Genomic DNA, 17,620 nt, shown 5'->3' on the forward strand with positions numbered 1-17,620 from the left:
CAAAAATGAAAGTTAGCGGTCATCTACCGTACATAAATTTTGAGATTTAAAAACAATATTACCTGGATCAAGGAGACTTATTTCAATTTTATTTGTGTATAATATCTTTAAGATATGATAATTATAATCTAACCTCTAAAACGTGATCGGAGTTTGGCACAAATTTTCACCAAGCTCTTGTTTTCCCTGTTGCAATTCGTTAACCCAGCTGTAATGTCCTTCATCTCTACACTCGTATTTGTACATCCACCGGAGGAGGGCGATCTTCTAGCAGCTATATGTTGCCATACATACAGGCGCTCGAGTGGCGCGTTGGATGGTTGGTAGTGGTCTCGTGCCAAACACATACCCCGTATATAAAACTATGGAAACATAAAATTGGCCCTCAAATAGTGTTCTGTTATATCTCCTACAAATAATTGTGCTCCGTCTGGCAACACCTATGATAAATGTATTGATGTAGATTTGATACACATAAAATATAAACGATTGCCAGATGACTGACTTTGTTTTTCAGTGCAGTAAATGTTTTTGAGAATAAGAAGCATTCTGAGAAGCCTGGATGTCCATTCACATTTGCTTCATCTTGATTTTATTCATTCAATGTGTTCTCATTTTCTTTTTCAACAAAATTTGCTAATCTTTTAACTTTCCTCGCTTATTTTAATTACTTTTCAATGAAATTGCCTGCAACACTAATTTTTTATTACATTTTAGATGCTTTCGAAATAGGTTGCTTTGAATTTTACTCATGGCATATTTAATTTACTTTGTAGTGTTAGTGATGTTATTTATCTCAACGTTGGTAATCCTAGTTGTGCATGAATGTTCCGTGCATACAATAACAAAATCCAAGTTGCTATATCCAGTAACATCAGAAGTTCATTGCTTGCGGTGTATATTTGGTGTGAATATGAAACCAAACTGAAAATCCACGTACAAAGGTTTATTTGCAACAGTACGGTGTATACATCAGAAATATAATCCTGAAACAATTGTTGTAAAATTTTATGATAACAAGCTAAGTCACCTATGCCACACATCAAAAGTCCCAATAAGCAGGTGAAGGCGATGGTATACAAAACGGTATTTGTCGTAATAAAACTTCTCTCAAACGCCTGAACTGACCTAAATTTCTACTCGTACGGGCAAGAGTACCATTGACCTAACGATTGTCACATCACTGTGAATTGTGTTAGTGTAAGGCTGCGTTGACAAGTAACGGTCGGGGGGGGGGGGACCGCAGGAGGAACCGCGATTGAAATCTTAGTTTTTTCTAATTCCCCTTCAGTAACTTCAAAAACTTTCAAGTCCCCCGTCTATATGATCAAAATTTTTCAAGTCCCCCCAACTATCATATAGCCGCATACTTATTACGGATGCGCGCAATTAAAAGATAGACTTGTATTTGGCAGTTACACTCGCAGATGTTCGACACTACCCTTAATTAGCAGTTTGTAGAGCCATATTCATATAAGGCAAGTTCTTAAATTAGTTCATTTTTAAACGCATCAGTGAATTTTTTGGATTTATCAGGTCTAAGCTGACTTGAGTTAATGCAACTCTTGGCAGGTAAATGACACCTGCTGAAGAGCACACAAGATGACAATTATGAGAGAGTATGAAAATTGTGAATTCCTGGCAACATTTTGCAAATTGTGAAAAAGTGAGCACAGTGACTGACCAAAATATATTTTAAAAAATAAGAGACACATATGACTTAGATGCTGCTCAAAATTGTTAATACTGGAAGATTAGATATTCCATAAAATAAACGTTTTAATCTCTAACAGTTTTGATGTAATACTGCAACTTTGGTAGAAAATAAATAGTTCCATCCAGTCACACATTTTTTTATATAAATTAGTGTGAAAATTTAGAATATCAAGCATGATGACCCCATCTTTTTTCTTTAATATTTGATTATTCTCATGTGCCAGAATTCAAAAATCCCCTGGTCTTCCATATCATATGGTGCTCTCTTGTGTGATCTTATGTACAAGTATATTTCACTGTCATGTGCGTCATTTGACCCAAACTCTTCTTCAATTACATCAGAGTCAGAGCTATCTCTGTTACTGTCGCTATGCAGGTACAGTGACACTGCAATAGCAAGGCAGTAGCTGTATTAACTTTAATTATTTTGAAAATATTTTTGTTCACTTTATACAACCGTGTTCTTGTTCTACTCCCTACAACATGTTGAACTGTCCATAATTCAGCTTGCCAACACAGCCAGTGTATGTGTTCTGGATATTTGCATCATTAAGAATTGACTTTCAGGCTGGACTGTAATTCAGTTATCATCCAATACATATTAATATATACATGTTTGTCGACAAACTAAAATATTGTGTGTTTCAGCATACTGTAGGGAGACAGCAAGAAACTGTATTTGATATAGTGCATCGAAATCTTGAAAAAGCCATCAACAGTAGAAGCTTCTGCCACATTACTGGGCCCGCTTGTTTGGGATTTTTTCGACAAACAGAAATGCTTAGATTTTTTCGAGAAAAAAAAATAATGAAATGTGACAAAATGGTTCTAGATTTTTTTAATTATTACTAATATTAGAACAATTGAATGAGATTAAAATGTTATTCATTTTTCATTGATTACGTGACAAACCTTGGAATTGGAAAATGTAAAGGTAAAAGGGTGCAAATGTAAAGGTAAAACGGAACTAAAAATGTTCAAGTACCCCCTTAGGCATTGCAAAACTCTCATGTCCCCCTCCACTACCCTGAAAATTTCGAATCTACCTGAATTCCTCCAGCCCCCCCCCCCGCCAGCCCTTATCGTTTTTTGTGAACGCAGCATAACTGTAAAACACATTGATACAACAATACAACAAAGAACAGGAAAGTACAGAATATACAACTGACATTGAACAAACACTTTCACGTCAAGACTAACTTTGAGATTATATAAAATTTGATATCTTAACTTCAATAGAAATAAAATGAAAAAGGTATAAACATGCTGACTCAGTTAAAAAACCCAGACAACTGTAAAAACCAACAAATGTCACTCAGTGAACAGATATATATTTTCCCGTTGTATTCATCAAATCTAGTCATAATGATAGTTTTCTTCAACACACTCCTTCCCACCATACCATATACCTTAATTGTGAAGTACGCTTCATGACAATAAATCAAAACTATGTAATTATTGATATGGCATCCAGCCTGCGGGACATCAAAACCAAAACGAGAGGAATTGTAAAAATTGGACTGATGAGGGCGCTAATCATGTTAACCCGCCTGGTTGTTCAGTACCTGGAATTCACTCAAGGCACTAGTGACAAAGTGAAATTCTGAAACTCTGCTCCATGCACTAGTGCATTGCAAGAGACAAGGAAGTTAGCATCTCTCTAATCCACTGTTCATTTAATAGTTAATGATGAAAATTTTTATGAAAGCAAATGCTTCTGGCTCGAGACATAAAATCAACTTAAAATTTCAAAAGAGTGATTCCGTCATTCACTTTTTCTGATTTCGAAATGCTATACTACAAGATAGTTAATGAAGTGGTGTTAGCTAAAAAGTCACATTCTCGAGTCATTCAGATCGATCGTTTTGTCCTTACTTAAGTAATGTTGGGCTCTTGATAATGCAGCGAAACTTTATTGACAGGTGTTACTACTACCAAGCTTCGAATTGTAAACAAAAGTGAACGACGTTGTGTTTCATGTCCTTACAGAAATTGAATCAAACTTCTACACCATTGTTTAAAGTCTAAACTATTATAATGCGCATTGAAGTTCTCTAAAACATCAAAAATTGCTACTCTAAAACTACAAAGTTTCACATCGTCGCTCACTGGCAGTCGTGATTTAGTACCATGGTCACTACCATGGTACCAGCACCCTCTACCCATGAACTTGTGTCCTGCCATATGCTCAGTGAACCGTGATTGGGTCAGACTAGTGGTTCTGGCTCTCTCTTAAGGTTCCAAGACAAGAAATTGACCTTTTGAAACAAACAATTTTCTGGTGATTAATAAGGTAAGAACCCGAGTAAATTGTATATTTTCTGAAAGCCTAGATATAGGTGAACATTTCGGTAACAACAGTGGCAACATTGTTTACGTAATTATCACATGACAGGTAATTTGCAAAACCTTTCAAAAATCGGTTTTCCCTATGTTTTGTCTCAATTCTTCAAAATATCCCACTTAAAATTTCCGGAGTGCAAGCTGTTACAACGCTCTTCCAAAGCATGTCTCGGATTTTTATATCTTGCTTAGAGTTTTTGGAGAACAATTTTAAGAAGTCAACCAGGATTAAATTCACCGGGCTGGAAGATTTTCTGGCATAAAAATTGTTTTAGAATTTTTTTCAAAGCCTTATAACTCAAAGCATTGAAACAAAACATAGGGCAAACCGATTTACAAAACTTTGTTTCATCAGTTCACAGAACGGCATAGTGCTAGGCCTTGGGCCTTGTGCGTCAAATACGGAAATGTAACTTGATTGTTTGGCACCTCTTTGTCAAAGTTCCTAAATTTTCTAATATTTACTCTAGACAAGAGGCGACATCAATATAGAATAATATTTTGCAAAACTATCTGTCTAAATCCGAAAAACGCATGAATTTTTGAATATAAACATAATAAATGCTTGACTGATAATTGGAAAATTGCATTGCGCCAAACGTTTTTGACAGAAATCCAATAGTTTGATGAAATACAGACATAAACATCATCTTTGTGTTTCTGTCTAAGAAAAAACTGTGATTGGTTTGTCATTCCATCCTTTACATGTAACAAAGATTCTGTCTGGGCTGACAGCAATGTACCAGGGATATCTCACTTCACCCTTGAATAGATTACGTCTCCATGTTCCATCTCTATTCCACATCGAAATCCTAACATTGCTACGATCACAAACGTAGAGATTGTCAGCACCATCTACGGCAATGCTATGTGGTAAGTGCAGCTGACCATTGCCGTGACCATACTGACCGTATTGGTACAGGAAATTGAACTCAATATCAAAACACTTGATGCAGTGATTGTCACAGTCAGACACCATGATGACATCCCTACTGTTGACAGCAACAAAGTAGGGGCAGTTGAATTGAATATGATCATCACCTCGATTACCAACCTCTGCAACATACTGACCAATCTGGGTGTACTTGAGTAACCTATGACGTTTGACATCAGTGACCAAAACAAATCCTTTCAAGAGTGCTATACACCAGGGATTTGTGTCACTAGGTAAAGTAATTATTCTTATAACTTTATCAGTTTTATCACAAACAATAATTTGTAAATTGCCGTCATCAAGCATGTAGTAGTGGTTGTCGTGTGAGACTGCTACAGACTGTGGCTCGAATGGTTTGGCCAACTGATCGCTGAAACTTCCAAGCACCTTTTCACATGTGTAGTCTTGGTTCAGTATCTGAACAACGTTGTTGCCTTTGTCACATACCAGAAGTTGGTCTTTGTGAAATGTTAAACCACATGGATTATTGAACTTCTGTCCTGGACTAGGACCTTGACCCTCCAGTGTGGATTTTGACCAGCCACCTGTAAGGTCAAGCACATCATCAGAGTGGAATTACAATGCATTTGCCGTGTAAAAATTGTTCTCACAACACAGCTTGAAAGTGAGAATAGATATTATTACAATTCAAAGTGTATCAAAATGACAATTAAACAAGTTAAATGCTCAATTTGACTATTTTTAGTAATTCCATATTTTCATGTCACTTTACGATGGCAAAAATGTAAATTCGTCTTATTGAACATACTACACTGTGAATAGAAATGCCATTTTTGCAAAGTACATGTAGGGATACATTCGTTTGAATTTTTAGTAGGAGGCTAAAACTGTAGGGTTATCTAATGTCTGGAATTAGAACCTTGACCTGTCAGACTTAACTTCTCCAGCTGAGCACAGGGTCACTTGGGTCAGGGGTCAAAACTGGCAAAGCAGTTGGTTAATGAATTAGATGTGTTTGCTGATGATTTGATATTGTAAACAGAGATATTTATAAAAAAATAGTACATCAATGTGACAATTAAACAGAGTAAATCATTAACTTTATTGAATTTAACCATTCCATATTATGCTGTATTTTCAGTATGGCATCAATCAAAATCTGGGCTTTTTAAAATCTGTCTCAGAATATAAGATATGCCATTCTTTGTACATTCATGTATAGATGTTATTGCAAGACGCATATTATGAATACATATCTTTGATAGTTTTCCGGAAAATTAAACCTGTTTGATCCCTAAGTTTTGTCCCGGATTTTAACATTGATTTTTCCCAGTTGACCGCGAGGTCAAAGAGGTCAAGCCAAATAAATGTCATAGCAATAAGTTGTGTTTGCTTATGTGGCTTTAAATTGAGAATAGATATTGATATAAATCAAACTGCAGCACATTGACAATTTAATAGGGTCAATATAGTACTAAGGTAGAACTCATTAGTTTTAGAACAAATATTGTTAGCTCCACTGTCAGTGATGCGGAGCTTATCAAATAGGCTGATATTCTATCATCCACCGTCTGTCCTTCCGTTCGTTTGTCATCCATATGTCGTCCGTCAACATTTGCCTTCTGTCTCGTAAACCGAAGGTCCGGTTGCTTTGAAATTTTTACAGCACACTTTGGTTGACCTCATGTAGATTTCGTCAATCATTATGAAATTGGCATATTCGTATTTTGGGGGCATTCTTTGCTGGTTTTGGTTAAAAAATCTTCTTCTCTGACACTGCCCGCCGATTGCTTTGAAATTTGATATGCTATTCACTTTGGGTGATCTCAATTAGATTTGTTCAAATTGTGGTGAAATTTGCATATTTGTATTTAGGGGTAATTTTTTTGCAGTTTTTGGTCAAAAATTCTTATAAGACTCTGAAATAACTTCTCATTTACTTTGCAATTTTATATGCAGGTCCGTACGGATGACCCTAGTCAGATTTGTTCAAATTGTGCAGAAGTATGCAAATTTGTATTTTAAGGCAATTTTTGCCATTTTGGTCAGAAAATTTGTATCTCAAAAACTACTTCTTTTGAAAGCTTTGATATTTAGTACACAAGTTCCTACGGATTAACTAAATATGATTTATTGAAATTATGATGAAATCTGCAATTTTTTATTTTGGGGCACTTTTTGCCATTTTAGTAAAAAGTATTATTTCTCAAAAACTACTTGTCTAATTGTTTTGATACTTAGCATGCAGCTTCCAAGAGATAATATAAATATTTGGTATGCAGGTTCCTAGGATTAATATAACTGTGATATATTGAAATTATGATGGAATCTGCAATTTGTATTTTTTGGCCATTTTTGCAATTTTTGGGTAAACATTTGTTATTCAAAACCTACTTGTCTGAAAGCTTTGATATTTCTTAGACGTGTTCTTAAGGATGATCATGTGACATGTTCAAATTGTAATGAAATCTTCAGTTTAGTATTTTTGCAGCTATTGTTGCCATTTTTGGTCAGGCCATCTTAAAATTTGCAATCAAAGATTTCACCCTTCATCAACACTTATGTCATAGATGGTTCTCTACATAACACAGTGGAGCTATATTGGCTGTTAGGTTGCTTGTAATGCCGACATTCACGTGATTTAGGGAAGCCCATGTTGTCATGGCAACACTTTTAGATACCAGTTGAAAATGTTATCGCTGTATTTCATTCATTCATTCATTCATTCATTTATGTGACTACATATTAATAATATTTCAAAAGTTCTGAAATAATGTCTTTCCCAGGATGCTGTCAATAAAATGTGAGGAATTCAAAGAAGATTAACAATGTTAATTTATTAGCTAATATTGTAGCAAATAAAGTAAATCTTCCTTTAATTCTCCTTATGACACCATTAGAGCAGAAAATTGTTTATACATTTGTAATAGTTTAGGAAATTTTGATATTGCAACAAGATCATTAATCTTCCGATTTTTTATCAACTGGTTTACTTCTTAATTGTGAAACTGTATAGTTTTTGTATCAACTAAATTATTCTATTCATTCTGCTGAAAGGTTCTAATGTGAAACTGATTTGCATGTATGGTCCCTACATTTTGGCTGTTTAACAAAGGGAAATACCTCGTTAATGGCATGCCGGTCGTTACACATTTTGACCTCTCTGCCGTATATATCCTCAGTTCACAAAAACCGTATAAGGGCCTTGAAGATTATTACTGACTTCTCTGTAGGTGTTACAGTCAATTCAAAATTCTTTTTCAACACTTTCAGGATGATATTAGTAGAAAACAGTGCCTTGTTGAAGGCTGCAAGCAGGTAAATGTTACGAGCGTACCCTAGTCATTTAACCAGGGTTCCCCTTTATATATCAGTGCAATCAGATTAGGGGACATCAGAAATGTTACATTGGTTCCTACGTGAGATCGTTTACAAATATTACCCAATCCTTGCAAAAGCATTTCACTCTCTTCATGTATTGTATCAGGAAAAGTTATTCTTCTTTAACAGCTTGTGACCGTGACCATATCACTCTCTTCCTACATGGTAGTGGTACTGCAAACTTATATTTAGAATGCTTATACACAGCAAAAGAACATATGTAACTCACTGCATCAAACAAGCTCTATCAGCATAACATTAATGAGAAATGTAACTACCCTTTCAGTCTGTTCTGTTTAATTTATATGAACCCGAGAAATGAACATTCACCACTCCCTCTCTGATTGCCATATATTGAAAATCCGGTCAAAGTATCTAAAGTTAGGGACTGGACAGAAATTATTGGGGGAGTTGGGGGGGTGGGTGGGCTGGAGGTTTTCAAAACACCACGGCTTCCAAAAAAGTGACCCTTCAAAAGTTCTTGCACAAAAATTAGTGACCCTCCCCCTTATCCGTTCTTGAAAATAAGTGACCCTCCTCTGTTACTCAATACCCCCTAACAAACCTGCAATGTGTTCAAGTCCCCCTTCTGACTTGCTATACTTTTGAAGTCCCCCTCCAAAAAGGAAGGAAAAATGTGGCCGATATAATGCTTTTGTCCAAAAATATCAAATCATATGTGTGTGATAATTCATTTAAATGTACTTTGCTTGAAGAGGCAGGGAAAAAGTGCATGCGTGTACAAAAATGTAATTTTTATATTTCATCGATATTGTTGATCCATTATACATGGTAGTCTATAGGAAAACTATGGACGTGCATTTTCTAACATAAAACTAGCAATATCTGTTCATAGACATTTAATAACCGATATAAATGTTCTTGGTTAGCATGGGTTGTTTCCAAGTGCACATGTGAACAAGAACTTTGATTTTGGAATTTCGCTGAAAACGTTGATCCACTATACTATACATGGGAGTCTATGACAAAACTGTAAATAATTTTTTCCAATTAAAAAAATGCACTTTTTGTGCATATATGGACCTGGAATAATTGACATAATTGTACTTGATTAGAATAGGGGGGTGGTTACATGTGCCTTTGTGTACAATAAATTTGATTTTGGAATTTAGCCTAAAATGTTGACGTGCATTTTCTAACATAAAACTAGCAATATCTGTTCATTTATAGACGTTTAATACCTGATATAAATGTACTTGATTAGCATGGGTAGTTTTCTAGTGCACATGTGAACAAGAAATTTGATTTTGGAATTTCGCTGAAAATATTGATCCACTATACTATACATGGGAGTCTATGACAAAACTGTAAATATTTTTTCCAAATAAAAACATGCACTATTTGTGCATATATGGACCTGGAATAATTGACATAATTGTACTTGATTAGAAGAGGGCGATTAATTGTGCATTTGTGTACAAGAAATTTGATTTTGGAATTTCGCCTAAAATGTTGATCATCTATACATTGTAGTCTATGAGGAAACTATGAATAATTTTTTAAAAAACAAAACACGGCAAATCTGTGTGTTTATGTATGCTTGATTATTGATATTTATGTACTTGATTAGACTTGGGTGGTTACAAGTCCATGTGTATGCAAGAAATATGATTTTGAAATTTCACCGAAATGTTGATTCACTATACATTGTAGCCTATGAGGAAACTACAAATAACACATAGGTTATCTGCTCCCAAATTGTTATTCAAAGTATGTTTGACCTGAAGCTTCCAGTTGGTATGATGACACTATGCTCTATTCTAAATAGTTTGTCTTCTGTCAAAGTCTTCAAAAAATAAAATACACATACAGCGACATGAACGTTTGCCAAACCTATACCCAATGTATTGTCAATGGTAGAATGATATCAAATACGTGATCTCCCAAACTGTTATTGAAAGGCTAGATTCAAACTTTTTAACCATTATAGGGGACAGCTATGCACAACAGAGGAGTTGGGTAAGTAGAAATCATGACAACCTAAATCTTTTGCCTCAATGTGGCTGCTTGGATCATCAATAAATTGTTTAATATACCCTAAAACTTGCGCCCGAAGGCGTGCCAAAAATGGAAAGGGCACAAAATGAAAATGCCAGAAGGTATTTTTCTTTTTTTTCAGTTTTCCATATTCTCCAATACGTGCATATGCAAGTTCAGCTTTGATGCATGAAAAAAGGTGACCCTCCCCATAGGCTTGCACAAAATTTTATGACCCTTCAAAAATCCTTGCGCGAAAAATGGCGACCCACCCCCGAAAACACCGTCCCACCCTATGTAATTTCTGTCCAGTCCCTTACTTAATAACGATTAACTACATCCTGTATACACTTACGTGATGAATCGCCAATCACACATGGCTGATTTGACTGCTTTGTTTTAGTGGCCTTCGTTTCTATCTTTGTAAGCTGGACTTCTTTTGTCAGCTGATGATGCTTGGTTCGTACCACAAGTCGTTCAGAAGGCTGTGTCTGTTTCTTTCCAACAACACCAAGTTCTCGCCCTCCAATCACTTCAAGTCCAGAGTTACCAGTTTGTTTAGTCATACTTCGCTCTTCTCTCTGCACCTGGAGTTGATAGTGAATGATGGTGTCCATCCTATCTCCATCTTTCCTTTCTACATCAGATGTTATTGGTTTACCTGCACACATATTAAAGCAATAGATAAGTAGCTTTATGTGCTTTTAAAACTCTGCAATATCGTATTAAATTATGCTTATTGAGCCACGTTCACTAGTGGCAATAATACCATCCGCAAGTGTATTATGAATAATATAACCTTTAAAAGACATCTGGTGCTTCCTAGGGAAGGAAGGACTCAATGCGAGAACAAATGTCAGTCTTGTATGAGTGAGTGAGTGAGAGTGTGTGTGTGTGTGTGTGTGTGTGTGTGTGTGTGTGTGTGTGGGTGTGCTATCTTGCTTGTCAGTGCATGTAAGCTTATAAAAGCAAGTAAACTTTGCTTAAATACGACAATAACAAACCCAAAACAATTTCATGGTAAGTTTCATGACTTTTACAACTAAATGCAAACTCAATATAAATTACGACACAATTCCCCAATTTGTCTAAAAAGTTACCTTTACTAGTGGTGGCATACCTTCTTTTGTGAGACGATTTCCTTTGACAACACCAAGATCAATCTGTAAACAGTCAGGATTTTCTGTGAAAACCAGGTCACTGTCAGTGTCACCACAAGGTACATTGGTCAGATCATCATAGTGCTGCTGTTGATCTTTCATCTGTTTTTGTGCCGTCATGATGTCCACAGCTCCACCAAAAGTCAAGAGATGGTTCAGATATGAAAGCATACTTTCTGCACTGGCAATTTTATGTTCCAGAAGTTCTATATTGGCATCACTTTGTTTACACTTTGGTATGTAGATATCATCAACTTGACCCAGCATTTTCATTTGTTGCTTTTTAATTTCATCAATTAATTTTTCACAAAGCGTATTAATTTGTTGTTCAGCTGTAGACCTGTTGACATCCAGGTCTTGGCGAATACAACATGCTCTGTCCTTTGTTAATTTTAAATCACTAACTTTCTGAGCAATTTCCAGTGAGTATGCTTTCATATCTGGCATACACTTCTCCAGTGCCGACTCTAGTAACAATCTCTCATGATTTGGTGGTTGATGGTCAACAACTGTACACTGATTGCATATTGGAACTTGACAACTATCACAGTAGAATTCTAATTTAGTATTACGGTGATTGGCACAGAATCTTGGCTGAGTCATTCTGAAGTGCTGTGTTGACATCTTCTCATTGTATTCTGCAATTGTCATTGGTTCATGATCTTGCGAGACTGTCACTACTTTATGATTTTGTATGCAGACATTGCAGTAAAAATGTCCACCACAGTCACCACACCAGTACTTGGCCTCCTTCCTACACACATCCTGCTCACAAACCGTTTCATCGATCCTTTCAAGGCGGACGTTGCTGCCGATGACCTCCAAAAGGTCATTCAAAAATCGATTGCTGGTGATACCTGGTGCTCCTCTAGAGGGTAAAGTCAATTGAATCTTGCAGGTTGGACATATCAGCTGACCACTATTTGCTTTGACCCATTTTGTAAGACAATGTTCACAAAATGTGTGATGACAAGGCAGTATTTTCGGTGACTTGAAACGCTCCATACAAATTGCACACATCAATACCTTGTTATCAATGTCAGTCAGCAGTTTTTCTCTGGAGTCTAACGATGAAGCCATGACTATATTTGGTCAAAGGGGTTGACTGACAATAATAAAACAAAAACGGTTCTTGTAAACACTTATAATTTATGTTACAGGTATCTCTATGAATATCTTACAGATTTTTTTGCTTTTCATGCTACAGCTAAATATTTCTGTGTGTCTCCTACAGCATATAGGCTTATGCTATTTAGCGAAATAAAACGAAACGAAACGAAACGAAACAGAAGGTGCCTATTCTATATGGCGAAACCAAATGAAACGAAACGAAAGGAGCCTATTGTATTTAGCGAAACGAAAGAAACAAAACAAAAAGAGCCTATTCTATTTAGGGAAACGAAACGAAACCGTGACGAAAGGAAATGGGATGAAACGAAACGAAACGTATATCAGTTTGACTTGAAACACAGTTTTAGTTCACAGAAAAAATAACTGAATATAAAGTATTTGTGAAGTCAAGTCAGAATAAGTACATATACACATGATTGTGAATAATAAGTGACATTAGCCACAATCTTAAATTATCAGTACACACACAAAAACAGTATCTGGAACCAAAACAAATTTCCTAATTTAGCAGGACACCAAAATTTGTACTTAAAAGGGGCAGGGTTTTCATCAGCTTAATCTCTTGGCAAATGGACTAACTGTGCACAACTTTTAAAGAAGCAGAAAAGACTAAAATGACATAAAATGGCCTGTGTCAATAACCACTAGTGTGAGAACCAGGTATTGAGGATTGCCCCTTTAACAGAGCTATTATTGTAATTTTTGATCCTGATGTCTTTCTGATTTGTCAATTCATAATGAATTAAATATGAACTCTTCAACAAAGGAGTGATTACAAATTAGTACGAAGTAATCTACTGCTTTGATCAATGCTTTCCTCTTATTTAAAATTTCAGATATTTTGTTGTCAAATAATCTTGACAATGCGACCTTAAAATCATTGACTTTGATGGAAAAGATCAACCCTGTCAACCATTTAAGATTTTAAGAAGCAATATCAGGCCTAAATCAACTATGTGTTGAAAAAATTATTTGGTCAATAATTCTCTGCTGAAATAACCAAGAAGCTAAAGTGGTTCAATAAGTGGATTTAATAAGTGGATGTGTCATAATGGGGTTGAAAAGAAGCTAAGCCTATTCTGTTTAGCAAAACGAAACGAAATGAAACAAAGTAAAACGAAACAAAACGGAGGTCTTGGTGTAGCTGGCTTGAGTTGGAAATACATTGCTGGTAATTTACTAGCAGGCATGGCTGACAAGTCTATATTTTTCATTTATTTTAATTTATTAACCATTGAAGAATGAGAAGAAAAATATCAAATGACAGCCCCAATCTGTCATAAGGCGATTGGATAAGACGTGATTTGAAGACAAAATAATAAACTAATTAGGTGTGACTTAATATCATACACAAAAGTAAACATATAAAGGGTCTTGGCATGATTGAGCAATGGTTCCAGCCTAACAACAATCAAAGCAAAATCACATCATGTAAAACAAGTTGTACATGACTCAGAACACAATACCCACCTGAAACTTAGGTGATTGTATTAGATGTAATTGAGGTCAAAGGGTGACATGTAAGCATAGCTATTTATATGGTCACAGCTATACGTCTTAGCACCTCTTCTTTGTGTCATGTTTAAATGGACAAGGTCTTGGCATGTTTAAATGGCGCAAGCCTCTGACTAATTAAACAAAATTGCCAGCATGTGGTTATATTGGACTATACCGGCGAAAACAATGGTCATGCATCTTCACTTCATGGTAGCAGTACTATTCCCTGGTGCCAAATTTTATTGAAATCGGTCCTGAAATTTCTGAGTTATAGCTCTGGATAGACAAAAATTAAAACCAAATGACTATGTCAAGGCCCTATTAGATCACATCATGTAACAAACTGATAAACATGCATCAGAATTCTTGACACATATAGATAGAATCAGAATTTAGACTTGAAGGCAAAATGAATGGAGTAAGCTTAATTCAAGCGTCATTGGCCACGTACCACATGCCATGAACCACGTGCCATACGCTAAATGTCAAAGTTCACAATTTAAGTTCTGTAGTTTAAGCTAGAAACACATACATTTTCACTGCAATTTACTTTATCTATTCATCTACATTGATAAATCAGCATTAGGTGCCTTCTATACGCATGACGTGGTGACCTGCAATACATGTGTTATGAATTCTTCATGTAGGCCTAAGTTATTAAGGGGATGAACAGAAATTATAGGAAGGGAGGGCCAGTGTTGTTCAAATAAATGCTGCGCGTGAAAAAGCGACCCTTCAAAGGTGTTTGCAAAAATAAAAGAGACCCTCCTCAAGTTTTACGCCTAACAAACAATGACCCTCCCCTAACTGTGGAAGTAAACATTTAATATTTTATTTGACAAAAGGATATGACGCCATTAGGTGCCTCATCCTACCAAATATGAAGGCTGATGCACATGTGATTAGCAAAGGAAGTGAATAGAAGTGAATCGTGCTTCATTTGTTTCGTTTTGTTTTGTTTCGTTTCGTTTCCTACATAGAATAGGCTCCTTTTGTTTCTTTCATTTGTTTCGGTTTGTTAAATGGAATATGCTCGTTTCGTTTCGTTTCGATTCGCTAAATACAATATGCCCAGCTTTCATATATATATATATATATATATATATATATTATATATATATATATATATATATATATATATATATATATATATATATATATATATATATATATATATATATTATAAGAGTTTTTGCCTACTTGTTTCCTGGTACCTATTGTATTCCTATCAACTGAAATCAGCATTTGAAATCACCCAGATATTCGGCAGTTACCTCTACCAACACAAAGTGCTTTTTAACAGAATCCCTTTTATAAGTTCTGACAAACCGATGAACTTTTAAGAACATCTTTTAATTCTGGCCATGTTTTTGTGTTTGTGTCTCCATGGCGTACATTTAGGTCAGCTCGTGGATATTTTAGTAGTGTAGTTCCTTGTAAATAATGCATATCAACTTGAAAGCTGCATACCGACATCCCAGTATAGTTTACTACCCATATCTCCCAATTTGTACTCTCAAATTATCCTATAAGAATTTTCAAACCCAATGATATAAGTTCAGTTCAAGATATGTTAAAAATCTTCTCATATGTTAGTGTTCTATCTATGATTGGGCGTGAGTTCCCCATAAGTTAGTTAACTCTGCTGTAATATTGAAACGCTCGTAAAATTACTGTATATCAATAGCCGTTCAGTTAAAGTGTACCTGTTGCTTAAAAATGGCTATTAAATTAATTTTTACATACTAGTTGAAAGTTGCAGTAACACCTGAAACACAAACATATCATATCAACAACAAAACTAATAATGGCGAACACTAGTTGTCCTTCGTCCAAATACCACATCTTTCTCTACCTTGAATGAAGGACAAAGAATGTGTGACAAAGAATTATGTCAGCAGGAACGAGCAAGAAGGATAAGGAGACAAAGTATAAGTGCTCTACAACGAGAAATCAGTAATGTGAAACGAAAATTGTCAAATAACGAAAGACAGTCATTAGTCACACAAAGTTAAAGGTTGATAGAAAAACTAGTTGTCCTCCGTCCAAATACCCATATTTCTATACCTTGAATGAAGGACCTTCCGAGCAACGTATTTAAAACTAAAAATTCGATGTGAAATATATAATGTGCATTTCGAAGTTTACTGGTCTTTTCCTGTTCAGCTTACTCAATCAAATCACCTTCATTAGCTCGGGTGACTCCCTAATATTCCACTGGAAAACTTCACAAACCTGATTAGCCCTATAAATAGACGTTCTTGTATCAGTAGAACCATGGTATGACCGTAACTGACCTTTACACAACATGCGCATGCCTTTTCAAAACAACTTCCCTAGCAACAGTAGATGGCCAGTCGGCGGCTACTGCTAGCTGTTCTATGCAAATTCTACACCCCGACACTTAAACAACCACGATTTGACCCAAACACTTGTTGTCGATGGCAATCGTGAACATTTTCGCATAATATTAGGGGTGAAGAGGTCAACTATATATAAACCTATGGTAGATAAACTTCAGAGGGTTTTATCTCCTATACGTTACATCCATGGTTGTATGTATATGACAATGAAATCTTAGTTATCTGATGAGTGGCAAAAGGGGGATGTGTTTATATGTGTGTATGTACTCAGGGATGTAGAAAATTTTGGTGGCAAAAATAAAAGTAAATGCAGTAACAAGAAGTGTGTAAGCACATTACTTTTGTGCAAAGTTTCCCAGGTTTTTCATAAAACATATTTTCACAGCCAGTAAACTTTAGCTGGCAGCTTGTTGTTTTTTGCTGGTTGCCATGCATTTTCTACATCCCTGATGTACTGGATATGTATGTCTGTACGTCTATCTGTTCGTTAGACTGTCGACAGTCCCTTGTGCCCTTTCTTTTTCTTATAGCAGTAGTCTCTCGCACATACGACGGTGGGGGAATCACTAGCGACAGCATACATTGACAAAAGGGACTGTCCTCTGCTGCCGTACTTGGGTTGCTGTACTGGAGTCTCGAATGTCAGGTGACCATCAAATACGAGATGCATTGTGGGTAGGGTCAAGGGTGGAGTGGGTATAAAGTACTATTAACTTATGAAACCATAGATGCTCAAACAATAGAACGTAAACAATAACACGGATGTTCGCTCGTCGGTCGTCAGGTCAGGTATTGAATGTTTTATCTTCTTTTTCAAGTAGTTTTAGCTTATGGAGATCATGTTTGATAATGTATAAGTCATAAACGTGCAGAATTCCCATTATTTACCGAACATATATTTGATAAATTTCCGAATGAAAATTCAATCGCCCGACTAACTGGACACAGCAGGAAATAAACGATTATCGGCGCGACATATCCAGCCACGATCAATCCAGCCAAGTCTGTTGAGTACTTGTATGGTGCCATGGCGATCTGGATATTAAGCTTAGTTTCGATTCGAATATTATCGACAAACAGTAAATATATATTTTTCTGCAGTAATAAGCGAGCTCGATATTGGAGTCAGTTCGTAA

General features: G+C 35.8%; 1 protein-coding gene across 1 annotated transcript in view; it reads right to left on the minus strand.

Moving 5' to 3' along the window:
• Positions 1-4,161: 4,161 nt before the first annotated feature.
• LOC139114161 (tripartite motif-containing protein 2-like) overlaps positions 4,162-17,620 on the minus strand; it is an 85,653-nt gene continuing 72,194 nt past the window's right edge. The window contains exon 4 of the mRNA XM_070675726.1: positions 4,162-5,538. Coding sequence (XP_070531827.1) covers positions 4,724-5,538 — 815 coding nt within the window. The 3' untranslated portion in view covers positions 4,162-4,723. The remainder of the gene's footprint in view (positions 5,539-17,620) is intronic.

This window comes from Ptychodera flava, chromosome 16, assembly GCF_041260155.1.
Source record: "Ptychodera flava strain L36383 chromosome 16, AS_Pfla_20210202, whole genome shotgun sequence".
In the NCBI taxonomy this organism is placed as follows: domain Eukaryota; kingdom Metazoa; phylum Hemichordata; class Enteropneusta; family Ptychoderidae; genus Ptychodera; species Ptychodera flava.